This window comes from Salmo salar, chromosome ssa01, assembly GCF_905237065.1.
Source record: "Salmo salar chromosome ssa01, Ssal_v3.1, whole genome shotgun sequence".
In the NCBI taxonomy this organism is placed as follows: Eukaryota; Metazoa; Chordata; class Actinopteri; order Salmoniformes; family Salmonidae; genus Salmo; species Salmo salar.
Window position 1 is genome coordinate 154,030,433 of NC_059442.1, and position 27,080 is coordinate 154,057,512.

Sequence of the window (27,080 nt, forward strand, 5' to 3'; positions counted from 1 at the left end):
TTAGCTTTTTAGCATGAGTTGATGTGTGAGTGTTGAGCTGGATAAGAGAGTTTTGTGATGACTGTGTGTGTGCGTGTGTGTGTGTGTGCATATTTAAGTGAGTGCATTTGTGTGAAGTGTGATTGAGTGCAAGTGTGTGTGTGCCTGTGAGTGTGTGTGTGTTACGGCGAGTGTACGGGGTCCGTTCACGGTCCACTGGGTCGGCCTGGTAATGGCTGGTTGTCAGAGACAGTTTTTACCCTGCTCTTTAGAGACGTGCTGTGCGCTGCCTTGTAGCAGCCTCAGTGCCACTAACCCACCAGAGGATTAACACACTTAAAGGCAATAAAAGGCTTCTTATCTGTCAGCTTGACAGACAGACAGACAGCAGCCTCAGCAGCCTCATTTGATTCATTAACCAGCAACAGAGCATCAGACTGACCTGCTTCACTCTGTCTGGAGGGCTGGACTTGGAGGAGCAGCTGTCATGACTGAAATAGTGACTGGAACAAACTGGTGTCACGGCCTCAAACAGTGTCTGAATGAAACGATGTGAGGATGTGATGGTGTCACGACTGAAAAAGTGAGGCTGGTATTGCAGTTTGCTGGGCCTGTGAGAGCAGGTGTTATGACATAAACAGTGACAGAAATGATGTGAGGATGGAAGTGCAGGCTGAAGGCCTGGACCTGAAGTGAGCATGGCTTTTTGAAGGGGCATGACACAATACGTCAATATAAAAGATATGGTATTACGCGATAGGTAAATCAACGACATGGAATGCCACGTGATTCTAGGATATGATACAACATAATACTCTAAGAAATAGTATGACACTATATGAGATACACCTGAACAACATGGTTATATGTGTTTTTGTAGGGTGAGCTGGGACCTGCTGGACCCAGAGGAGAGGACGGACCTGAGGGGCCCAAGGGTCGCTCCGGTCTTCCTGGAGATGCTGGCCCTCTTGGACCCAACGGTGAAAAGGTGAGTCGTCTTTGTCCTTGTGACCAACTCCTCATACTTTAAAAAGGCCATTATTCTTGTGACCAAATCTCCATTAAGTTACATGGAACGGAAGTTGAGGACGAAAGACCACCGCTCAACTTCTCAACTTCTCAACTTCTCAATCTACCTGCCACCTGCTCTTAAACTGTACATGTTTAGGATATGGTTGGTCCATAACCGGTGAAACTCTGGAGTGACCTTATTTTCTGTTTATTAAAACAAGGACAGTTATTTTTGAAGCTATAAGACTTAAAATAGTTATTTACTTTTCCCCAGTACAGTGTCTCTCTCTACTCTCATTATGTAGTTGGGAATCAGAATCATTTAGGAGTATCTCTGGGGAGTTCTATTGAAGTGGAACATGGAGAGAGCCAGTTTCCTCTTCCCACGTCCCGCCCACGTCTAGCAGGACCAGGGTGTAAACAAAACAGATTGGCTTCACATTGGCCTGACCCAGACTAGGGGGACTGGAGGAGATAGATTGAGGATCTAAAGAGATAGTACAGAGGATTGTTTCAGCAATACAGTACAGTACCCATTACACACAACCATAGTCACTCTACAGTATATGTATGTTGTTGTAAAAAGGACTTTATAAATAAATCCAAAATGATTATTGATTGATATACATACAGAACCGATGTTGACTGTGTTCTGATTTTCCTGGCCCACAGGGCAAACTGGGTGTTCCAGGGTTGCCAGGATATCCAGGAAGACCAGGACCAAAGGTAGGTCCCCCTTTCCTCCTCAGGTCCCTCTCTTTCTCTCTTTATTACAGTGGATGTTTCTGGGAGCCGCTTCTGAAGAGCCCTTGATTGAACATGGCGTTAGTGATGACCTGATTTGATCTGACGGGCCAGCGGGGCAGCACTCTTACGCAGGCAGGGCGCAGGGTGAACATGTTTGAACCTCCCTAATCTGTCTGACACCAAAAGGAAGGATTTTTACCCTTTTGGTGTCAGACAGATGCCCACTGCCCAGCCGCTATCCACAATGCATCACTACTGCCTACAACAGCGCTTTTATTTTACACAACTCAACATCTTTGTTCCTAACCTTTGATTAACCTGGGATTTAATCTCTCTCGCTCTCTCTCTCTCTCTCTTCTTTTTCTCAACACAGGGATCTCAGGGTTTCCAAGGTTTCCCCGGAGCCAACGGAGAGAAAGGAACAAGGGTACGTCAGAGAACATTTCCTGTCAAAGTTTTAGTACTTAGTATTTAGTATTAGTTTCCTTAAATTTCAAGTTATACTCTACATACCTACAAAACAACCTAATGTGGATGTGCGAGCCAGCTAAGTGCATTTCACTTTGTAGTTTTAGTATTCAACCCACCCCTGAGAAGATTGGATCAATACTGAATCAGATCAATGGAGACAGGGTTTTTTCTCTCTCTAGTACTAATTCAAAACACCAGGGAGTTTTAGTCAAAGGGAAGAAGATCAATCCAAGGACTAAAATACAGTTGTATTTCTTCTTCATTACCATCCTCACATCAACCCATTTTTTAAGAGCATTGAAAAGCGCCACTAAGGTCATTTATCATATTGTACGGTACTTGGCAAAATATTTCATTTTCTTTTAAAGAGACGGGTCATTAGTTTAGTCTGGAGAGTAATGGTTTGTCACAAAGTGTGGAACGACGGACGGTACACAAGGTTTTTTATCTTCTATCGCAGAACTATGGGAATTTATGTAGCAGAACCCTTAACGCTCTGATGTAGAGCGATGGTCGTCACATTTACATTAGTTTCATTGCTGTCTTTTCTAAATCTAAAACCCACAAAGCCATAATTCCTTTCTTTATTAATTTGACGTACAGCGAGGGATTACTCACGTTCCTCTTCGTTTCGTATTGCTCTGAAATCATGGAAATATGGCTTATAATATAGTGTTGTTTTCTAGATGTACCGCAATGGTCTCTCGCCCAACAACAGTTTAGGATATCTAAACCCATTTATCTCGTTTTATTATCAAAAATTGAAAGTTGTTTTCACATTTGAAACTTATATAAACATTAAATAAATGTACCTAAGTCATTTAGCAGACAGTCTTATCCAGAGCGACCCATAGCGAAGGTTGAATGAGGAATAGGTCTAAATGTTAGTTGAAGTAGCAATGGTGATAGTGGGAATTACATTTACATTTTACATTTAAGTAATTTAGCAGACGCTCTTATCCAGAGCGACTTACAAATTGGTGGATTCACCTTATGATATCCAGTGGAACTAATCTAATGGGACTAATCTAATGATTAGTACAGGTCTAGTTCATCTGATAGGCTAGATAAGTCAGGGTAGTCTCAAATTCATTACCATTACAACTTGTGACCTCAGACCTCTGTATGTGTTCTGATTCCTCACAGGGACTTGCAGGGAAAGCTGGCCCAAGAGGACAGAGAGGACCAACGGTAGGTCTGCTTCCCCTTAGACCTCCACTATCCACAGGCTATGGAGGTAACCATGACAATGGTGTGTCCGGGTTACCTTGACCCCCAATAGGAGGTTAAGTGAATGAAAGGAGAACATTCTCTATTGGTGAAGGATATATTCAGAGGTTCTACTGTCTTTATTGGTATTCCTCCTTCCTCACGTTCCTCTTCTTATTCTTCCTCTTCTTCCAGGGACCTCGTGGAGAGAGGGGACCAAGGGGACCAACAGGAAAAGCTGGACCAAAGGTGAGTCAGGGTCTTTGATCTGACATGGCGGACGAAGTGCCTCACTGTCATACAGTGGTATGATCTTGTCTATCATTGGCTGAGTCCCTTCTGATCACTTCCTGTATCCCTCCTGTCTCCCAGGGTACCTCAGGAAGTGATGGCCCCCCAGGACCTCCCGGTGAGAGGGTATGTACTGGAGCATCCTTCACCTCAAACACCAATTAATCTATATCATCCTGATCCATTTCCAATAGTGCTTATTGATCACTGGTCGATTGATTGGTTGATTGACTGTATCGTCTGCTTGTGTGTTTAAGGGTCTTCCAGGGCCTCAAGGACCAACAGGATTCCCTGGACCAAAGGGCCCACCCGTAAGACAAACAAAACCTACAACACAACAATGGCACACACATAATACTGCCTTTCCTCTGTGTTAGTCTGTCTATAGTGTTTTGCTAGGTCTCTCTGAGACCCAATCTGTACTCTACATGTATATGTGTAGCAGCTCTGGGGTTTTCTGTCTGTGTGTTTCTCAGGGACCTGCTGGGAAAGATGGTCTGCCCGGACACCCTGGACAGAGAGGAGAGACTGTGAGTACACACAGTGTTGTTGTCATCCTACACCTGTGTCATAGACCAGAGTTTATATTCTCCTGAACCTTGTATACCATCTTCTTATCGCTCTTCTTCTCTCTTCTCCTCGCAGGGTTTCCAAGGCAAGACTGGCCCACCTGGACCCCCAGGAGTGGTTGGACCTCAGGTGAGTTCTGTCACATACAACCATACAACTAAGACACGAACAACACCATATTACTAACACACACACACCACCACAATACTAACATACCACCACAATACTAACACACACACCCCCCACTATGTCATATCTCCTGTGACACACACCACCTAATACAATACATTTCAGTGGACTGGCCTCATCGACAAGTAGACATGCAGAGATCATGTGTGTAGGATTAGTTTATTATCACTGATGAGTAGCTTGAAAGTGACTCATATTGTGTCAATGCGGTGACATAACTATGTAGACAGAACACTTCCTATTTGTCAGTCCTCATCTAACTTAGATGCAGTTAGGGAAATAAATTAGGCCTCGCCAAAATCATGTACTGTAAATAATGAATGCCCACTCGTTTGTATGCAATGCATATCAATGAACACTGATTAGCGACAGTAGGGCTCTCAAACACACCTTTTGGTTTGTTATCTCTTACCTAGGCTGAGATTAAGATGATCGTGGGCAGGATGTGCAGTTAGCAGTCATTAGGGTGTCGCAAGAGTCACATAAGGATGACTTACAGGTGTCGTAATAATGTCATAGTGAGTTTTAGGTTGAGTTTTTGCCTTGTTTGCTGTGCTGACAGAAGGGCATTCCTCCTGTCTATGTCTGGCTAGGCATGACTGTCAGAGTGTTGTTTATCCTCTTAGATATTAGCACTTGGCTATTTATTCATTATGCATGCTCAGTTAACAGCCATTTCCACCCAGAGCTTTTCTCCTAATGCTAATTGAGAACATTACATGTATCGATGATGTTGTTCTGGCAGATGGAAGATGCCTTCCGGGAGTGACTAGCGGGTACTGGAGGTTCTGGCCTTCCACTCACCCACGCTCTGTCACCCTGTACTCATACATTCTGTACAGACACCCTGATACACTTTGTTGTCTCATTCACATTCTCTCTCTCTCTCTTTCTTTCTCTCTCTCTCCCTCCACAGGGCCCCACAGGTGAGACTGGACCAATGGGAGAGCGTGGCCATCCCGGACCCCCAGGCCCACCCGGTGAGCAGGGTCTTCCTGGATCTGCTGGTAAAGAGGGAGCTAAGGGTGACCCCGGTCCCGCTGGCCCGGCTGGTAAGGATGGTCCCCCTGGTCTGAGAGGGTTCCCAGGAGAGAGAGGTCTGCCTGGCCCAGTGGTGAGTAGCACACACCTCACATCATTTATGACTGATCGGCTCGATTCGGTCTTATGTAGCAAACTTTGAAATTGTATTTTTTACATTGGATAAATGGTAAAGACTCTACAAAATGGTATATCATACACTACAGTTGAGGTACAGTGGGAAAGTAATTATGCTTTGAAAGTTGATAAACTTAACCCCAGTTTTGAGAAAATGGGCCTTGAATGTTTTGGTAAACCAACTGGAGAGCTCTTCTTTGTCTATACCCAATCAGCATCACACCCTCTTAAGCCTTAGCCCCACCCATCTCCTTAAGGATTCACATATGAGGCCATGTACTAAACAACCAAAGTTTTCAAGACTAAAGGCTGGTTTATACTTCGTCTATACACATGTCTGTAGACAGTTGTCGCAGTGACATCATGAACATTCTATTGTCGTCCGCCATCAAACTTGTCATTGTCGTTATGAAAAGTATAAACACAAAAACTACAGGCTGCATGACATCAGCAGCCTGGTGCTCCAAAATAGCACAACTGGTGTATTTTAACACCAATAAACCCATCCATTTAAAAATGAATTTAGTATACTGTATGTTAGTCTAGCAAACCAGGCAACTAAAAGCAACTTTCTAAACAATATTTTGGTTTGTTTATAGCTTGTTAGCTAGCTTTCTAAAGTTAAGTTAGCTGGCTTGCCAGTTCAAATAATGACCATATCATATAGCTGACAACATCTTCACTTTAGCTAATTTGTATTTATTATTACAGGAAAATAAACTCACAACAAGATCATTATTTACAAGTTAATGCCGAGCCAATTACAAAAAATAACTTATGGTTGTGAGTGTGATGAAATAAAAGCAGGGCATTCTACCTGAGAATTTTAGAACTTGGACACTGTCTCGTTGGCCTAACATTATATACTAATTTGACTTCGGTGCATGTTGTTCTTCACATTACCGTCTCTGGTAAACTCACACTATAAAATGAAGGTTTATTTGTCACATGCACAGGATACAGAAGGTGTAAATGGTACAGTGAAATGGTTACTTCCATAGTGGAGTATTTTGTTTAGACTTGCAGCTAGCTAGCTAGCTAGCTAAACAATGAACCATAATCCCAACTCATAACGTTACTACCCTGCATGAATATGCAGGTATATAACCAACTAGGTTCAATTAGCAGGCTGGCTCACTGGCTATAACTAGCAATGCAAATAGCTCTGATATGAATCATTTTACTAAACAGATCATACATGTAACATTAGCCAGTGAGCCAGGCTGCTAACGTTAGCTAGCTAGCTAACAGTATGCTTTCATTTGCAATAAAAACAACTTTCTGACAAAATGATAAACGTATAATATCTGAAAATGTAGCTAGCTAGACTTACCGTATACATGGATGAACGCTTCTCCCTCTCTGTCATGGATTCTATGGTTGCCCTTAGTTTGAAGATGTAATCCGGAGACAGGTGTTTTATATATTGTATGTTCTCTTTTCGACTCCCTCCGCATATTTGCAATCAAATGCCAGAATTTTCTCCATCTCTTTAGCTATCATACTCTGCTTCCACCGGGCATTCCACTGATTTTGAAACTCAGACCTACAGAAAGTGGAGAGCAACTCTTGCAGTTCTTCATGATATCTCTCAAAAAAGCCACATTAGAAAGGATTACCTACACATACTAACCAGCTCATGATATAGACAGAAGTGAGCTAAATGGCACACTCATCTCTCCGCATGTCTAGCCCATCCATTATCTCAGCCAATCATGGCTAGCGGGAAGGTTGCTGATTTAACAGTTTTATTCATATTTACAGATGGCATACAAGTCATACAAGGTTCCTCACTTTTTCCGTGGCTAAACCAACTAGGCTCATCATTTTATTCATATTTACAGATAGCATAAACATTTGTTATGAAGGCATATGAAAGTTCACACGTTCCAGAAGGCATTTCTGCCAAAAAACACATTTTTATTTAAAAGAATTCATGTTTACGTTGCAATGCCTCTCCTGTGACGCGGGACATACACCTAGTTTCCTGAAACGAGTCACATTTCTGTCTTATCTTTGGGATGAATAAGATTCAAATCAATCAGATTTATTTTAGAGCTAGTTGCCTTTCTTGTGTAAACATGAGGAGTTCACATAGGCTTTCATGATTACAGCTTCTTCCCTCAGTAGCCTGTATCCTCTCAGTCAGCACAGTGTGGGGATTCTGGGATAGATAGAGGGGTTCCGCCCCGGCGTTAAGGAAGGATGAGATGTGCTCTGCTTCCATCACAGAACATGCTTGTTTTCTAAAGGTTTGCTTCCCCTTCCCCCCCCTCTCTCTCTCTCTCTCTCTCTCTCTCTCTCTCTCTACAGGGGGCTCACGGCCTGAAAGGGAATGAAGGCCCCAACGGCCCACCTGGACCTGCTGTGAGTATGGCTGATGAGCACACATCCACCAACACCCTCTCTTCATCTTTCACACTCTCTATCAGTAGTTGTCTCTCTATCACTCTATCATTATCTCTCTGTGTTTTTCTCTATTTCTCTCTCTTCCCTCTTTTTATTATGCACACGCACTGCGAACGATGTTTATAGCCCATCAGTTGTACCAGCATGCATTACATAATGTTTTAACGATATTCATAGTTCATTCATTAGTTACGCGACATAGGTTCCACCTATTTAGTAGATTTGCCTGATGTTAAGATTCTACCCTAAGATATCAAAATATGTTATCAAAAAAGTAATGTACCTGCTGTAGACTAGTTCTCCAGGGATATACAGCACCTTTACAGGTATAAAGGTACTACTGTAATGAGGGTAGTACTGTAAAAGCAGAGACGTGTTTAGATGGGGAACAACATTCTGTGGCAGCCATGCTTGCACCCCATCAACATTACATGGGGAATATTTAAACAATGCTATGTTACTAAAGTAGAATTAGAACAATATAAAAAATTCTTCAAATTCTTCAAATTGACCCAACTTTCTAAATATATGGCTCTGAATAAAGATAGTACAAGACTTGTTAGTAGTGACCTATACTGACTGTGTCTCTCTGTGTTTTAGGGTTCCCCTGGTGAGCGTGGTCCTGCTGGCCCAGCCGGACCCACTGGTCTCCCTGGACGACCAGGACCTCAGGGACCCCCTGGACCCGCTGGAGAGAAGGGTGGACCGGTAAGACCCAGTTCAGTTCAGCCTGGTTCTGTCCATGCTACCAGTTTCAACATAAACCCTGTTAGAAAACAAACACATTTCTCTCAGCCACTGTATATCTCAGCCTCCTCGTTTGAATCGACTTATTGTGCAGTACAGTAGTGTTCGGGTCAATTCTATTCTAATTCTGTCAATTCAGGAAGTAAATGGTTTACATCCTGAATTGACTGAATCAAAATGGAATTGATTTCAACCCTGCAGTTTAGTAAGTCTGCAGATGAGAGTTGTCTGGTAAATGAGTGAAATGAAATGTACTGTAATTTAATGTGCTATAGGGTGAAAAAGGACCCCAAGGCCCTGCCGGTAGAGATGGTGTCCAGGGACCTGTTGGTCTGCCTGGCCCAGCTGGACCTCTCGGACCCCCAGGAGAGGATGGAGACAAGGTGGGTTGGCCCACTGAGGGGAGAGTAGTATGCGTTTGTCTGTGTGTGTGTGTGTGTGTGTGTGTGTGTGTGTGTGTGTGTGTGTGTGTGTGTGTGTGTGTGTGTGTGTGTGTGTGTGTGTGTGTGTGTGTGTGTGTGTGTGTGTGTGTGTGTGTGTGTGTGTGTGTGTGTGTGTGTGTGTGTTTCCATGCATGTGAATTTATATAAAAGTGAACACTTAGCAGCTTAGATAAAAACAAAATGTCTATCACTCTCTGGCTCGAACACACAAACATACTCAACGTGATGATTTACATCAAAGGCAGGGAGTGTTTGTCCTCTCTCATGACCCTCTCTCTCCTCAGGGGTGCTGACAGGCAGAGTTGGCTCTGACTGACATGTATTTAAGTCTTTCCAGCTGACAGATAGCTGAACCCGTTATGTCGATCATTTGTACGTTTCAGATGGTAGAGAGAGGAGCTGCTATTAGTATGCAAACACACAGCCAGGATGCACACTGAGACACACTGAGACACACACACAGGGACAGACAGAGAGAGAGAGAGAGAGAGAGACAGAGACAGACAGAGGGAGAGAGAGAGAAAGAGAGAGAGAGAGAGAGAGAGAAACAGAGGGAGAAAGAGAGATGGAGAAACATTTGTATGAAGATCAGCTGTAATTTAATATTTTATCTTTGGAGGAATGCTGCTTTAGTTGTTAACTGGCCTTAGTCTCTTTCTCCTGGTGTTGGGGGACACAGGTAATACTGAGGTATTTGACATTTAGAAAGAGAGAGAGAGACACCCAAACAAAGAGGATCTCACTAACATTCACCCAGTCTCATTATAAGGCCTTTCACACTCGGAACAGGGAGGATAACTCCAAGGGCTTTATTAAGAGGAGTTAAGGAGAGTAGAATAATGTTGTTTCAGAAGCAATAAGCATCCTCTGGGCTGGCTTAGGAAAAGTCTGACTCAATGTTTTCCCACCATTTCAAACACCTAGAGACTGCAAATGCATTTGAGTATGCGTAACAGTGCGACGTTCTGGTGTTCTGATTTTGCAGTGCAAATGCAGTGCAAACAAGTTGTGAATGGAATCCGTGACAGAATGCTAGTTGTTTACCACATATAGATGACAAACCCCTTCTGGGATGTGGTCCTTTGTAGATCAGTTGGTAGAGCATGGTGCTTGTACCACAAGGGCAGTGGGTTTGATTCCTGGGACCACTGAAATGTATGTATGCATGACTGTAAATCGCTTTGGAGAAAAGTGTCTGCTAAATGGCGTATATATATTAGATCATTATTATATTACATATACAGGTAATTTACAAAATAATGGAAACACTTGAGTAAATGAGGGATACAAAGTATATTGAAAGCAGGTGCTTCCACACAGGTGTGGTTCCCGAGTTAATTAAGCAATTAACATCCCGTCATGCTTAGGGTAATGTATACAAATGCTGGGCAGGCCATTATTTTGGCTACCGTGGCTATGCCCCCATAGTATGACAATGCCCTCATCCACAGGGCATGAGTGGTCACTGAATGGTTTGATGAGCATGAAAACGATGTAAACCATATACCATGGCCGTCTCAGTCACCAGATCTCAACTCAATTGAACCGCCCGAGACAGCGTTTTATACCACCATCAACAAAACACCAAATAATGGAATTTCTCCTGGAAGAAGGGTGTTGCATCACTCCAATAGAGCTCCAGACACTTGTAGAATCTATGCCAAGGTGCATTGAAGCTGTTCTGGCTCGTGGTGGCCTAACGCCATATTGAGACACTTTATATTTGGTGTTTCCTTTATTTCGACAGTTATGTGTACATTATATTTATTTTTGTTTTGTGCTGCTACCATGTTGTGCTGCTGCCTTGTGTTGCTACCATGTTGTTGTCATGTTGTGCTGCTACCGTGTTGTGTTTTCATGTGTTGCTGCCATGCTAAGTTGTTGTCTTAGGTCTCTCTTTATGTATTGTTGTGGTGTCTCTCTTGTCGTGATGTGTGTTTTGTTCTGTTTTGTTCTATATTTTCTATTTATTTTAACATTTTAATTCCAGCCCCCGTCCCCGGCATGAGACCTTTTCCCTTTTGGTAGGCCGTCATTGTAAATAGGAATTTGTTCTTAACTGACTTGCCTAGTTAAATAACGGTTAAATAAACTAAATAAATATATATATTATGTGACTCCTAGTTCTGACACTGTGTCACTGAATGATATTTGAAGGCAACAATGACATATACCCAACAAAAAGCCCTAAAACCTCTCTTATCTCCCTGCCAAGCATTTACTCACATACAAATCTTAATTTAGCTGAACACTAGCTCAACAGGATTAAAGTGAGTTAGCTCAACAGGATTAAAGTGAGTTAGCTCAACAGGATTAAAGTGAGTTAGCTCAACAGGATTAAAGTGAGTTAACTCAACAGGATTAAAGTGAGTTAGCTCAATAGGATTAAAGTGAGTTAGCTCAACAGGATTGAAGTGAGTTAGCTCAACAGGATTAAAGTGAGTTAACTCGACAGGATTAAAGTGAGTTAGCTCAACAGGATTAAAGTGAGTTAACTCAACAGGATTAAAGTGAGTTAACTCAACAGGATTAAAGTGAGTTAGCTCAACAGGATTAAAGTGAGTTAGCTCAACAGGATTAAAGTGAGTTAACTCAACAGGATTAAAGTGAGTTAACTCAACAGGATTAAAGTGAGTTAGCTCAACAGGATTAAAGTGAGTTAACTCAACAGGATTAAAGTGAGTTAACTCAACAGGATTAAAGTGAGTTAACTCAACAGGATTAAAGTGAGTTAACTGAGTTAACTCAACAGGATTAAAGTGAGTTAACTCAACAGGATTAAAGTGAGTTAACTCAACAGGATTAAAGTGAGTTAACTCAACAGGATTAAAGTGAGTTGTGTTGACTGTTGTTGTGGTTGTCTTTTTTTCTATCACCAGGGAGAGATTGGAGAGCCAGGTCAGAAGGGAGGTAAAGGAGACAAAGGAGAGCATGGTCCACCTGGTCCTACTGGTCCCCAAGGCCCGGTTGGAGCGCCTGGTCCTGCTGTAAGTATCCCACCAAACCATCTCACCCTCCAGTTCATTGGATATGATGTCACTTCCTGTACACCGCCACAGTCTCTTGACCTGGTCTATGCCACAGTTCAAAATCGAATTCTTCTCTACCCCTTACTCTCTTACGTATGTACATTCTATCCCCTCCCTCTCTCTCTCTTTCTCCTTCTATCTCTCTTTCTCTTTTCCTCTCTCTCGGGTGTGTAGGGAGCTGATGGAGAGCCCGGTCCCAGAGGTCAGCAGGGTCTGTTTGGCCAGAAGGGAGATGAAGGATCCAGAGGGTTCAATGGACCCCCTGGCCCAGTGGGACTGCAGGTCAGAACCATAATCAAACCAGGGACAGTCTATGGTTGTGTCCCAAATGTCACCCTTTTCCCTATGTAGTGGATTTATTTTGTCCAGGGCTCATAGGTTTCTGTTTTTGTGATTGTGACTGACATCATTATCTTGTCTGAATGCAGGGATTACCTGGTCCAGCCGGCGAGAAAGGAGAAACCGGAGACGTTGGTCAGATGGTAAGAGTTCCTACTATTCTCTTATGCAATACTGCTATGGAGTTTCATGAAATAGAGCAGAATTCTAATGTACCAGTATTGAGTGTATGTATAAGGATTGTGTACAATGAATTTAGCACTGTCGGTTTCCTATATTTATATGATGATAGTTTATTCCTATTTGTATGTGATGACAGTAGACTCATCACTCTTTTTCTCCTTCCCTGCTAGGGTCCTCCCGGTCCTCCTGGGCCCAGAGGCCCCTCCGGACCCCCAGGAGCTGACGGCCCTCAGGGACCTCCTGGTGGTATTGGAAACCCTGGATCTGTTGGAGAGAAGGTAAGGTCCACCTGTTAATACCCTTCACCTCAATGTAGAACCCATAGAAATACAATCCGTTAATCCAAAATTGATTATATTTCTATGGTAGAACCTTTCCATAGTTTTCTGAAGATTCCTACACTTGGCCTAGTCCTCTTGACCCCATTGGAAGCCATGACTCTCCTTGTCCACCATGACTCTCTTAGTCCACCATGGGTCTCCTAGTCCACCACGGGTCTCCTAGTCCACCACGGGTCTCCTAGTCCACCACGGGTCTCCTAGTCCACCAAGGGTCTCCTAGTCCACCACGGGCCTCCTAGTCCACCATGGGTCTCCTAATCCACCATGGGTCTCCTAGTCCACCATTGGCCTCCTAGTCCACCATTGGTCTCCTAGTCCACCATGGGTCTCCTAGTCCACCATGGGTCTCCTAGTCCACCATGGGTCTCCTAATCCACCATGAGTTTCCTAATCCACCATGGGTCTCCTAGTCCACCATTGGCCTCCTAGTCCACCATTGGTCTCCTAGTCCACCATGGGTCTCCTAGTCCACCATGGGTCTCCTAGTCCACCATGGGTCTCCTAATCCACCATGAGTTTCCTAATCCACCATGGGTCTCCTAATCCACCATGGGTCTCCTAGTCCACCATGGGTCTCCTAGTCCACCATGGGTCTCCTAGTCCACCATGGGTCTCCTAGTCCACCATGGGTCTCCTAGTCCACCATGGGTCTCCTAGTTCACCATGGGTCTCCTAGTTCACCATGGGTCTCCTAATTCACCATGGGTCTCCTAATTCACCATGGGTCTCCTAGTTCACCATGGGTCTCCAAGTTCACCATGGGTCTCCTAGTTCACCATGGGTCTCCTAGTTCACCATTGGTCTCCTAATCCACCATGGGTCTCCTAGTCCACCATGGGTCTCCTAGTTCACCATGGGTCTCCTAGTTCACCATGGGTCTCCAAGTTCACCATGGGTCTCCTAGTTCACCATGGGTCTCCAAGTTCACCATGGGTCTCCTAGTTCACCATGGGTCTCCTAGTTCACCATGGGTCTCCTAGTTCACCATGGGTCTCCTAGTTCACCATTGGTCTCCTAATCCACCATGGGTCTCCTAGTACTTAGAGATCTACATAGCAGAGGACTCAGACAGTATTGAGGTACATAGTCGTTATGCCATCTGTTCCTGCACATAAAATCCCCATAGTTCACAGCAGTCCAGAGTAGATGGCAACGTCTATTTACCCTGTTGCTGAGCTCAGAGGTAGAAGGTGTCTCATCTATCAGTGTAACTGTGGTTTAAAGTAGCAACACGAGACAGATATTCTTACTGTGCAAGAGGTCCAATTGTCAGTTTGAGTTTCAGTACAACATTATTCAGATCACCACTCATCCTCTTTGCAAAGCTTTTGTCACCATCAATATTTGATGTGGCTATTCAATAGATCATGTTTGAAATTGGAAACGCTCATTTTCATTCTCAAGTGAGTGTGAGCGACACGCACACACACGTACATGCACGCACGCACACACACACACACACACACACACACACACACACACACACACACACACACACACACACACACACACACACACACACACACACACACACACACCACACACACACACAGCTTAATGGTAGTGTTTTCATCCTCAACAGTATTGTCGTTGGAGAGAGTAGAAGTACGAATTAATACTCAAAGTGACTGTGGAGACGCTGAATGCATTATTAAAAACAGCTCTTACAAAATAAGCCTTGGTGTTTTGCTCGCCGTCAGGGGCAGACGACTGGAGGTAGCTGTTTGATTATGAAAGCTTTGTCTTGGCACCCGCCAGCCCCACTGTCCACCAAACGCTCTCAGCACTTTCTACTGCAATGATGGCGTGATTTGTTTTATCTGGCCCATCGATGGAATGACCTTCGCCCCCTGAGAGTCTTCCCCCTGGGAGCACACATCCATCCCTTCCTCAAACAAAAGCTTAGCTCACCACAATTACAATCCTCTCTCAGGCTAATCTGATCTGAGCTGATCTGGCTGCTTTTATAGCAGTGGTTTAGTCTTCCTTTCTCGCTATCTTTCCCTGTTTGTCCCCCTATCTCTCTCTCTCTCTCTCTCTCTCTCTCTCTCTCTCTCTCTCTCTCTCTCTCTCTCTCTCTCTCTCTCTCTCTCTCTCTCTTTCTCTCTCTCTCTCTCTCTCTCTCTCTCTCTCTTTCTCTCTCTTTCTCTCTCTCTTTTTTCTTTCTCCCTTTCTCTCTCTCTTTCTCTCTCTCTCTCTTTCTCTCGCAATCTCTCTCTCTCTCGCAATCTCTCTCGCTATCTCTCTCTCTCTTTCTCTCGCTATCTCTCTCTTTCTCTCCCTATAGGGAATAGGGTGCCATTTGGTATGTAGCCCCTATGTGGAGTCAGGCTTCCCAGAGAGACACAGGGCTGTATACAAAGCTTAGTACAGGAGAGGCCTCTCTCTCTGCTCTGCTCTCTCTGCTCTGCTGCCTGGACTAGATATCCTGACAGAAACAACAGTGCTTTGGGAAAGAGGCCAGATGCTAATTTAGGCTCTGGATGGGTATGATAACCTAGATCTAGGCCTGGGCGAACTTGGCACAGTTTGGCTCAGCTCTGGAAAGTTCAATCCAAATCCACCAGGCCAAGCAGTTTGCTGCCCTGTCCCTCCCATCACAGACCAGGGTTAGATAAACATTGTCTCTAGGAACACGTGGCTGTCCAGCGTTTGTCCCAATGATTGATTGATTGATTGTGACGACGGGGCCTATGTGACAGTGAGTAACAACGGGGCCTGAAGCCTGGACCCGCTACCCAATAAGACAGGCAGGGAGAGAGGGAGGGAGAGTGGAAGATGTATGGAGTAGACCAAGAAGGACCCAGAGGTCGCCTGCTCTCTGCCCGCTCCAGGCCCAGCTCTGACTGGCTGTGATGGATTGAAACCCCTGGTGTCATCTCTTTCATTCCCCAGGGGCATCAGGACATTGGGTTTACTGTAAATATGAATTTTAGAGTTGTTTTGGTTCACTGCCGTTTCTGAATTGTTTTCTTTCTCGTGTTCTATCTCTCTGTCTCTTCCTTTCTCAGGGTGACTCAGGTGAAAACGGAGAGCCTGGTCTTCAGGGAGAACTTGGCGGACCTGTAAGTGAACCGACAGCACCTTCACATCATCTAACACAACAACTGTTTCAACACGGCCCCACAACACCACACTACAACTCCCATTCACTGCCTCTCCATTGGAGAGAAGGAATTATTCTGCTGCAAATGCAAAACTTACCGATTCATATATTTATTATAACAAAACAGTAGAAGGAGGCTACTCCTCTTCACCATTACTGTAACAATAACCGAATCAATTCAACAAAGTTGTAATTAAAACCATTATAGAGGAAAGCCCACCAACCACATGGAGTGTGTTAAGCACAGTTCTAATGGGCATAGACATGAACACATTGTTGACACAGTAACACACTGTTGACACACTAACACACTGTTGACACACTAACACACTGTTGACACACTAACACACTGCCCCACTGTCACAGGGCCCAAGAGGAGAGCGAGGAGAGAAGGGAGAGTCCGGTCCTGCAGGTTCTGCTGGACCCCCCGGCCCTAAAGGTCCCCCTGGAGATGACGGTCCTAAAGGAAGTCCTGTAAGTCCTGGTTACACTTCTCTGTAGAATCACATATCACAGTTCATTGATTGGTTGGTTGATTGATTGCAGTTGAGTCCCGTTACTGCCATGTGAATGTATTCCAATGGATGTTATGGATTTGTAATCAATTGTCAGTGGAAGGCAAAGTAAGATGTAGTCTCTAGGGTTATTAAGTTGAGCATTTTGTTGGATTTCATTTCCAGGGTCCAAGTGGTTTCCCTGGTGATCCTGGTCCCCCTGGCGAGATCGGACAGGCTGTAAGTCACTGAAATGTTATAATGACATTGTTTTGGCATCCAGTTACTGTAATCTTTGGCACCTATTGAAATGTAAAAAATCCCACACTGTGCCCTATCCATTCAGTGTCATGCAACTTTCACCATGTCTCTCTTTCTCCTCCTGCCAGGGTTTAGACGGTCCTCCTGGTGACAAGGGAGACGACGGAGAGGCTGGTCAACCTGTGAGTCTCACCTAACGTATTATTACATCTGTCTAACGACAAACAAGCACTAACAAACTGAGCATTTCTCATATCTGAAGGTAACTACAGTAAACATAGAAGTACTGTACAAGAGCTTTTAGCACTCTGATCATGTACTTTAACCTTATCCTTTCTCATCTCTTAGGGTTCTCCTGGACCCACCGGAGAGTCAGGTCCTTCTGGCCCACCAGGAAAGAGAGGCCCCCATGGTACAACTGGACCCGAGGGCAGGCAAGGAGAGAAGGGAGCCAAGGGAGAGTCTGGTCTGGAGGGCCCACAGGGCAAGACAGGCCCCGTTGGTCCTCAGGGAGCACCTGGCAAGCAAGGTTCTGAAGGTCTCAGAGGTATCCCTGGCCCAGTTGTAAGTACAGCATTGTTTAATATTTTAATTTCTTTGTGTCATAGCTATTACAGTAACTAGGGACAGTAGCTATGAGTTTTCTACAACACTCATAGATGAGTATAGTGACTGATCTTACAAAAGCCATTTCTAAATCACACAATATAAGCATAAGGGAATAATACCAATATTGTAATAATAATTAGGTGGGTGCTTACATTTGTCCTATTTCATACGTGTACAATTGTATATTGGAAATGTGTATTTCCTTATCCCCCTGAGAGTGTGGTTACAGCCACGGTCTGCCATTATCAGCGGTGACTCTGGAGCAATTAGCGTTAAGTGCCTTGCTCAATGGCACACAGATTTTTCACCTTGTCGGGGGATTAGAACCAGTGACTTTTCAGTTACTGGCCCAATGCTCTAACAGCTAAGCTACCTGCCACCCTTATATTGTATGTACAGATCAGTGGCTTAAAGCATTGACTCGTATCTTGTTTCCATGCAGGGGGAACAAGGTCTTCCAGGGTCCTCAGGCCCCGACGGACCCCCTGGACCCATGGTGAGACAACTAACCTCTGACCTCTAACCCCTAAACCCAGGTCATTGGATGTCACAGGATTCACAGTACCTTGTCTTATTGGGTCAGACATGTTATATGTCCTCACTCTCTTTTACTCTACCTCCCTCTCTACTTCTCTACCCCCTTCCTTCCATCCCTCTCCGCTATAACTCTCCCATATTATTTCCATCTCTCTCTCTCTCTTTCGCTCTCTCTTGCTCTCTCTCGCCTCTCTCTCTTTCTTTCTCTCTCTCTCCTCTCTCCCTCCTCTCTCCCTCACAGGGTCCTCCAGGATTACCAGGTTTGAAGGGAGACTCTGGCATTAAGGGAGAAAAGGTAAAACCCTGTTTCAGTAGGTTATTGACAACAAGTACTATACTGTAAATATTACAGTCAAATATTAACCTACCTGTTGCATGCATGGCTAAAAGTCACATACTGTATTGATCTTCTTCCATTGCTAATGATGTTGATGTCTAATATTCTATAGGGATACACTTGAAATCTGTCGATGGAGATACTGTATATTCCATACTATACACATTCAAGTGAATGATAACTGACGGCTTGGTGTTCAAACCTATTGATTATGTCTCTGGTATTAGCCCCAGGGCAGTGAGTCATCACACTAATGATATATGAAGAGAGATTGATTGACAGGCAAATTGATGTGAGTAATTAATTGATTATTGATGCCTGTTTTGATCTGTGTTTCTCCTCTCCTCAGGGCCACCCTGGTCTGATCGGTCTGATCGGGCCCCCAGGAGAGCAGGGAGAGAAGGGTGACAGAGGTCTGCCAGGCCCCCAGGGGACATCAGGACCCAAAGGAGATAATGTTAGTAGACCTACAACTGTTGTTTACATGATTATTGAGCGATGTTTACCTAATAATAAGTGACATGTTGTGGTTTGATCTGATAATACAGTTGATCATATCAAGTCAACACAGTCAAGTGTGGTTTGATCAGCCTTCTCTCCTTCCTGTCTTTATTCTCTCCTTCTCTCCCTCCAGGGTATTGCTGGCCCCTCAGGTCCTCTTGGTCCCCTGGGACCTCCAGGATTACCAGGTCCTCCTGGTCCTAAAGGAGCTAAGGGGTCATCGGTAAGCGTCCCCACAAACCACCATGTCCCATGCCGTACTGTCCCCTTGAAATCATGTCCCACTGTCCATATAAGTTGTGTATATGGGCTTTTAAAGTCTAAACCATGTCCTACTGTCCATAGAGGCTGTGTGTATGATGCTGTGTTCTTTCCTGTCTTCCTCAGGGTCAAACTGGTCCCAAGGGAGAGACTGGTGTTCCTGGACAACCTGGGCCTCCTGTAAGCTATCTTCATGATTGTGTGATGTCATTACATGTTGTTGTTTTGTAGTTTTACCCTGACTAAAACATCTCTCCCATTTCTCTCCCTCTTTCCCTCTTTCCCTCTTTCTCTCCCTCTCTCCTCCTCCACCTCTCCCCCTTTCCTTCCTATCTTTTCCCCATCTCCTCCCCTCCTTCTTTCCTCCTCTCCTCTCCCCCTCCTCTCCCCCCTCTCCCCTCCTCCTCCTCTCCCCTCCCCTCTCTCCTTTCCCCGTCTCCTCACCACTTCCTCACCTCCTCCCCCTCATCTCCGCCCCCCTCTCCTTTCCCTGTCTCCTCTCTCCCCCTTTCTCTACCCCGATAGGGTCCTCCTGGGGATGTCATCCACCCACTGCCCATGCAGTCGAGCCCCAAGCGGAGCCGCAGGAACATCGATGCCAGCCAGATGATGGACGATGCCAATGCAGATGCCAACTACAAGGACTACGACGATGGAATGGAGGAGATCTTCGGATCCCTTAACTCCCTCAAGCTGGAGATCGAGCAGATGAAGCACCCGCTGGGAACACAGGGCAACCCCGCCCGCACCTGCAAGGACCTGCAGCTCTGCCACCCTGACTTCCCCGACGGTGGGCATCGATTTGAGATCTGAAATGCTAAATCTGACGTTCTGAAGTCTTACTAAATTCGGTGCTGAAGCCCAGGAATAATCTTGTTTGAAACTTGTTTGGAAAAGGTGGCTGGTGGTAGCCATCTTTTTCATACAGGTGGGGGCTATTTTATATATGTCAAGGACCAAGTGTCACTACTATAATGGATTTAAATGTGATAGAGAAATAGGATTATAAATATGATTGGTATTTGATGATATGGGGTATAGAATAGTCTCTCCTTGGAATGCTAAATCATGCTAATTTAAACATTGAATGATCTCTGATGAAAAGGTTTCTAATTGTTAAAGGTTCCCTCCTTCCCTCTCTCCTCCCCTCTTTCTTTTCCCTCTTCCCCATTTTCTCCCTCCCTCCCTCCCTCCATTTCTTGTCGTTTTCAGGTGAATACTGGATCGACCCCAACCAGGGTTGCTCGAGGGACTCTTTCAAGGTCCACTGCAACTTCACAGCAGGAGGAGAGAGCTGTATCTACCCTGATAAGAAGTCAGAAGGGGTAAGTCATGGCGCGTTTACACTCACAACTGGTCAAATTGTCACATTTTGAGAGACAGTGATATAAATTAATCTTAAAAACCAGAACCATACACATTTTTATAGGTTTTGGTGTATATAATGAGGGAAATACAAATTATTAAAATGCATCATGCCTGCGTGGCACAGTGATATTTCTGGTTGATTGAAAAAGTGGGTATAAAAAAATCTTTCTACATTGTTCTGTCAAGTGTCAACTATTCCCCATTTGATTGACAGGTTAAATAACTCTGACTGTATGATGCAGATAAGTTAATATTTATTTATTCTTCCCTGGCCCCAAGCAAACTACTACACATATAAATCATATATACCTCTCTCCTGACACTACTGCATAATCACATAACACTCATATATGTAACATTCATGCATCACTATTACTTTCCTGGTATGAGTGTAATACCCAGGGTCCTCCAAGCCCCTAGGGGGCAGCAGCTCCATGTAATACTCTTGGTGTTACACACTACTGACATGTCATGATGTCAAAGAATATATTTGGGGCTGTCCCTCACTGTCAACTGAGAGTCAAAGACTCCCTTCCACACACATGTACACACACAAACACGCACGCACGCACACACACACACACACACACACACACACACACACACACACACACACACACACACACACACACACACACACACACACACACACACACACACAGTTCTGCTGTACTATCCTCCAGGTAAGTGTCAGTGGCCTAGTGTCGTCCCTGGCCCAGTCACCTGTAATAGGTTATGGCAGGTGACAGGCACCCAGAGAGGAATTTGCTGCTGGTTGGTTATGCATGGTGTAGAGGAGAGGGGGGCAGGAGAGGACAGGAAAGGAGAGGACAGGAGAGGAGAGGTAAAACACAGGAAACTGTGTCTGCGGCGGACCAGGGGAGATCGGTAAGGGCTCTAAGCTACAGGACATTTTAACGATCCGCTGGCACATTGAGACACAGAGGAGCAGGAGTTTGCTTAAACTCAGATTAATGAACTTGACTTTTTATAGCCGGGCAGATTGATGGGCCAGTGGGATGGCCTCTTTAGTGTGAAGGAGTGGAGAGATGGCACATGGGCAGACACCCTGACATTGCCATGCATTGACATGCACACATGTGGGCACACACACATGGGAAGGTGTGTGAAAAAACACAACAACACACACACACACACACACACACACACACACACACACACACACACACACACCTCTCCCTCCCTGCTAGCCTGGAACACTGTATCCCTAGTCTACCCATCACGAGTTATGCAGAGGAGAGGATAGAGGAGGTACAGTAGATAGATGAAGGACAGGAGAGAAAAAGAAGAGTTAGAAGTAGAGCGGATCAGTTCTAGGGTATCAGTGGTCTCCTCCAGTAGAGGTGATCAGTTCTAGGGTATCAGTGGTCTCCTCCAGTAGAGGGGATCAGTTCTAGGGTATCAGTGGTCTCCTCCAGTAGAGGGGATCAGTTCTAGGGTATCAGTGGTCTCCTCCAGTAGAGGTGATCAGTTCTAGGGTATCAGTGGTCTCCTCCAGTAGAGGGGATCAGTTCTAGGGTATCAGTGGTCTCCTCCAGTAGAGGGGATCAGTTCTAGGGTATCAGTGGTCTCCTCCAGTAGAGGTGATCAGTTCTAGGGTATCAGTGGTCTCCTCCAGTAGAGGGGATCAGTTCTAGGGTATCAGTGGTCTCCTCCAGTAGAGGTGATCAGTTCTAGGGTATCAGTTCTCTCCTCCAGTAGAGGGGATCAGTTCTAGCGTATCAGTGGTCTCCTCCAGTAGAGGGGATCAGTTCTAGGGTATCAGTGGTCTCCTCCAGTAGAGGTGATCAGTTCTAGGGTATCAGTTCTCTCCTCCAGTAGAGGGGATCAGTTCTAGGGTATCAGTGGTCTCCTCCAGTAGAGGGGATCCGTTCTAGGGTATCAGTGGTCTCCTCCAGTAGAGGTGATCAGTTCTAGGGTATCAGTGGTCTCCTCCAGTAGAGGGGATCAGTTCTAGGGTATCAGTGGTCTCCTCCAGTAGAGGGGATCAGTTCTAGGGTATCAGTGGTCTCCTCCAGTTGAGGGGATCAGTTCTAGGGTATCAGTGGTCTCCTCCAGTAGAGGGGATCAGTTCTAGGGTATCAGTGGTCTCCTCCAGTAGAGGTGATCAGTTCTAGGGTATCAGTGGTCTCCTCCAGTAGAGGGATACGTTCTAGGGTATCAGTGGTCTCCTCCAGTAGAGGGATAAGTTCTAGGGTATCAGTTCTCACCTCCAGTAGAGGGATACGTTCTAGGGTATCAGTGGTCGCTTCCAGTAGAGGGGATCAGTTCTAGGGTATCAGTGGTCTCCTCCAGTGGGGTCCCCTGCTGCTCGCTCCACTCATGCTAGGAGAGCTGGAAGTGCCTTTGAAGACAGCAGGGTGTGTTTAATGTGTGCTGTCTCCCAGCGCTAATTGATCTCCAGCTGAACATTAATTTACACATTAAAACCTCTTACATCTAGGCGTTCCGCCAGCGGAACCCCTAGCCAACAGCCAATGGGATCGCATGGCGTGAAATACAAAAACCTCAAAAATCCAATAATTAAATTTTTTCAAACATACGACTATTTTACACCATTTGAAAGATAAACCTCTCCTGAATCCAACCACATGGTCCAATTTCAAAAAGGCTTTACAGCGAAAGCAAAACATTAGATTATGTTAGGAGAGTACATAGACCAAAATAACCACACAGCCATTTTCCAAGCAAGCATATATGTCAATAAAACCCAAAACACAGCTAAATGAAGCACTAACCTTTGACGATCTTCATCAGATGACACTCCTAGGACATTATGTTATACAATACATGTATGTTTTGTTCAATCAAGTTCATATTTATATCCAAAAACAGCTTTTTACATTGGCGCGTGATGTTCAGAAAATGTATTCCCACCAAAAACTTCCGGTGAATTTACAAAAATACTCATCATAAACGTTGACAATATACATAACAATTATTTTAAGAATTATAGATACAGAACTCCTTTATGCAATCGCTGTGTCAGATTTTAAATTAGCATTTCTTCAAAAGCACATTTTTCAATATTCTGAGTACATAGCTCGCCATCACGGCGAGCTATTCAGACACCCGCCAAGTTCGGGGCAACCTAAACTCAGAATTAGTATTAGAAATATTGTATTACCTTTGCTGATCTTCATCAGAATGCACTCCCAGGACTGCTACTTCCACAAGAAATGTTGTTTTTGTTCGAAATAATCCATAGTTATGTCGAAATACCTCAGTTTTGTTCATGCGTTCAGGTCACTATCCAAAGGGTAACGCGCGAGCACAATTCAAGACACAAAAAGTCAAAATGTTCCATTACCGTACTTAGAAGCATGTAAAACACTGTTTAAAATAAATTTTTATGGTATTTTTAACGTAAAATTGCGATAATATTCCAACCGGACAATAGTGTATTCATTCAAGGAGGAAAAGAAAAAACAGCGTGCTCGCGGAAACGCGCATATCCAATCTCTTTGTCATCAGGCAGACCACTCAGTAACTGAGCTCCTATACTCTGCCCAGAGACAGGAGAAGGCTCAATCCACTTTCTGAAGGCTTTAGACAGCCAATGGAAGCCTTAGAAAGTGCAACGTAACAGCACAGATACTGTAGTTTCGAAAGGGACTAGAAAGAAGAACTACATTTCTCAGATCCTACACTTCCTGGTTGACTTTTTCTCAGGTTTTTGCCTGCCATATGAGTTCTGTTACACTCACAGACACCATTCAAACAGTTTTAGAAACTTCAGAGTGGTTTCTATCAAAATCTACTAATAATATGCATATTCTCGTTTCTGGGCAAGAGTAGTAACCAGTTTAAATCGGGTACGTTTTTTCATCCGGCCGTGAAAATACTGCCCCCTATCCATATCAGGTTATTAAGGCATTGATGACAAGCCCTGTATAAACCCTGTATCAGACTGATCTAGCTTATTCCTGGGGTATAATAATATTCAGAATATCACACTGGAGTATCACTGGCTATGTATCTGATACCTATTGGTAGTTATAATGCAACTAAAGCTGAATAGAATTTAAATGAAGAATTTAAAATGAAGAAAATTCTGGATGGCTCTACAGCAGACTCTTAACTGCTTTGTAATTGAAAATTGACTTATTGTTGGCTATGTAGCAAAAGCTTATCTAGTTTTAAATGAAAGCCACAAAACAAAGCCACTTGTCTTTACCTACAGTATACAGCAGAAGCTTAAATGAGCACCATAAAAGCATAGTCACTTCTATTTTGGTATAGAGCAGAACACTTAGCTGAAGGGAAAGGGGGCATTTTTAAGCTGGTCCTTTGGAGGCTAACAGATGCATCCTAAATGGCACCCTATTCCTTTTCTAGTGCACTCCTTTTGACTAGGGCCCATTTGGACCATAGGGCTCTGGTGAAAAGTAGTGCAATATATAAGGAATAGGGTGCCATTTAGGATGCATGCAACATCTCTTAATGAATCACTGTGTACTCATGAATATTTGATCAGTAATTAGCTGCCAGCCAATGTTTACACAAAACGCGATAATGGCTTGCTAAGGTATTTTACACTCTTCCGGGCTGTTCAGTGTCACACAATACTACTGCAGGTCTCTCAGACACCACAGATGGACCAAGGGAGGGAGGGTTTAGAAGAACGAGGGATAACGTTGTTATTTCTTTCAGGAGGCTGTTCTTACTGTTTTTCTTTCTTTAACCATTTTTTGTCCTCCTCCTCTTCCCCCCTGTTTCGCTCCATCCATACCCAGACTAGGCTCACCTCCTGGGTAAAGGAGATCCCTGGCTCCTGGTTCAGTGAATTCAAACGTGGTAAACTGGTAAGCTCCCCTGACGCCCCCCTTCCCCCCGTCCCCTTCCCTTTTTCCTGAACAGCTCATCTCATATTTTACAGAGCAAAATGGCAAAATGGCCCAAAGACTCCCCAGGCTCTTGGTATAGTCGCTACAAGCGAGGTTCCCTGGTAAGTGGCACGCCCACAGGTCTCTGGAGGCCCAGCTAGGGTGACTCCTGGCTGGGTCTCTGTGGGTCTGAGGGCCCTGCATGGTTCTAGGTTCTGGTTCTGGTTCTGGTCAGTACTGGTTCTGCATGGTTCCTGTACTGGTTGGCACTGGTCTTTGACTGGCACTCTGGCTTGTGTTTGTGGCGACACTGCTCTGCATGGTTCAGCACGATCAAGCTCAGCTCAGCACAACTTCAGTAAGACATACTGCAGTAGGTGAGTCTCTTCCTTCCAGAATAGAGGGAGACATCGTTGGTGGAACAGACAGACTGACAGACATACTTTACCATGGCAACTAGTAGTTGAAGAAGTGAAAGACAATTTTCCATTGAAGAAAAACTTCAATATAAATTCAATACAAAAAGGTAAGTGTAGTACAAAAAGTAATAGAATTGAGTAAATCACTGTGTTGGCACTGAATGTTGCTATGGGAAAGTATGAGTGTAAATGCATCCACTCAAACTGCCTCTCTCTGTAGTTGGAGAGCATCACCTAGAAGTGACTGAGTGCCTCTCATGGTTAGACACACATTTCTATTCATAACAACTACTCCTATTGCCCTCAGCATTTCCAGTTGACTCATAGATACTCATACTGTATAGATACCTATTCATAAATCATGTGAAGCTAGTCACAGGAGAGTGATTAGGCACCATTTTATTCCTGCTACACTCATTCCACACATTCACCTACCCATTCACTCACAAGAGGATTACAACACTGATTCAATGTGAACAGTCAAAAGTCAGGCACTCAGTCACATTCCCAGGGGCTTCTGGGTACACCCACTTTTGACTTGCGGCTGCGATGAAGAGGTAATGTTTCCATGGCGATGTAGGGCTGTTTCTACACACTGGTTCTGCGGGGCAGAGCGGGGAGGAGGGATGAGGGAGGGGGAGGAACAGACAGGAGCAGGGGAGGACCTACCTAGCCTTTGTGAGTACCTGGACACTCACAGGGTTGAGGGGTACTACTCCCTTTAAGAGCCACTGATTCACAGACAGACACTGTTACTTGGACATAATGGATATAGTTATCATCATCTATGAGCCCAAATTCCTATCTGATGATGGTGTGGCCACCTTGTGGGTTCCTGAAAATACAGTACGATTTGATTTACTTCCCATTAATAGTAATCTGTAATGTCCATTATTGTCCAGGTTGAGTCATACGTGTGTGTGTGTCTGTGTGCTTGTCTGTGTGTGCATGAGAGAGAGAGAGAGAATGTATCTCTACACACACATTAGTGGCTCTCTGCTGTGACTGCATGGCATGGGCGTTGCATGCGCTTGGCTCTTGGTCTCAGTCAGTCCTGTTTGTCTGAAAGAAGAAGAGAACCCTGTGGAACGGATGGTGGAACACTGTTGGTTGGTATGGAAACGGATCTCCAGCGTAAAATAGCATCACACCAAAGACTGATGTTCCCAAATGGACGGGTCATCAGGCATGATTAGTAATCATTAGAGCCAAGCTACATTAGTA

General features: G+C 44.6%; 1 protein-coding gene across 3 annotated transcripts in view; it reads left to right on the forward strand.

The window, feature by feature from the left end:
- Positions 1-27,080, forward strand: part of LOC106568813 (collagen alpha-1(XI) chain-like) — a 144,430-nt gene that overhangs the window by 105,270 nt on the left and 12,080 nt on the right. The window contains exons 29-59 of one of the 3 annotated variants that reach the window (XM_014139483.2): positions 860-967; positions 1,663-1,716; positions 2,111-2,164; positions 3,355-3,399; positions 3,613-3,666; positions 3,790-3,834; positions 3,966-4,019; positions 4,185-4,238; positions 4,354-4,407; positions 5,384-5,581; positions 7,939-7,992; positions 8,635-8,742; positions 9,057-9,164; positions 12,104-12,211; positions 12,428-12,535; positions 12,682-12,735; positions 12,946-13,053; positions 16,128-16,181; positions 16,589-16,696; positions 16,903-16,956; positions 17,106-17,159; positions 17,326-17,541; positions 18,029-18,082; positions 18,365-18,418; positions 18,810-18,917; positions 19,095-19,184; positions 19,349-19,402; positions 19,748-20,012; positions 20,435-20,547; positions 25,348-25,416; positions 25,491-25,559. In XM_014139483.2, the coding sequence (XP_013994958.2) occupies positions 860-967; positions 1,663-1,716; positions 2,111-2,164; positions 3,355-3,399; positions 3,613-3,666; positions 3,790-3,834; positions 3,966-4,019; positions 4,185-4,238; positions 4,354-4,407; positions 5,384-5,581; positions 7,939-7,992; positions 8,635-8,742; positions 9,057-9,164; positions 12,104-12,211; positions 12,428-12,535; positions 12,682-12,735; positions 12,946-13,053; positions 16,128-16,181; positions 16,589-16,696; positions 16,903-16,956; positions 17,106-17,159; positions 17,326-17,541; positions 18,029-18,082; positions 18,365-18,418; positions 18,810-18,917; positions 19,095-19,184; positions 19,349-19,402; positions 19,748-20,012; positions 20,435-20,547; positions 25,348-25,416; positions 25,491-25,559 (2,730 nt within the window). The remainder of the gene's footprint in view (positions 1-859; positions 968-1,662; positions 1,717-2,110; positions 2,165-3,354; positions 3,400-3,612; positions 3,667-3,789; positions 3,835-3,965; positions 4,020-4,184; positions 4,239-4,353; positions 4,408-5,383; positions 5,582-7,938; positions 7,993-8,634; positions 8,743-9,056; positions 9,165-12,103; positions 12,212-12,427; positions 12,536-12,681; positions 12,736-12,945; positions 13,054-16,127; positions 16,182-16,588; positions 16,697-16,902; positions 16,957-17,105; positions 17,160-17,325; positions 17,542-18,028; positions 18,083-18,364; positions 18,419-18,809; positions 18,918-19,094; positions 19,185-19,348; positions 19,403-19,747; positions 20,013-20,434; positions 20,548-25,347; positions 25,417-25,490; positions 25,560-27,080) is intronic. The other 2 variants (XM_014139485.2, XM_014139484.2) reach the window with 2 other exon arrangements.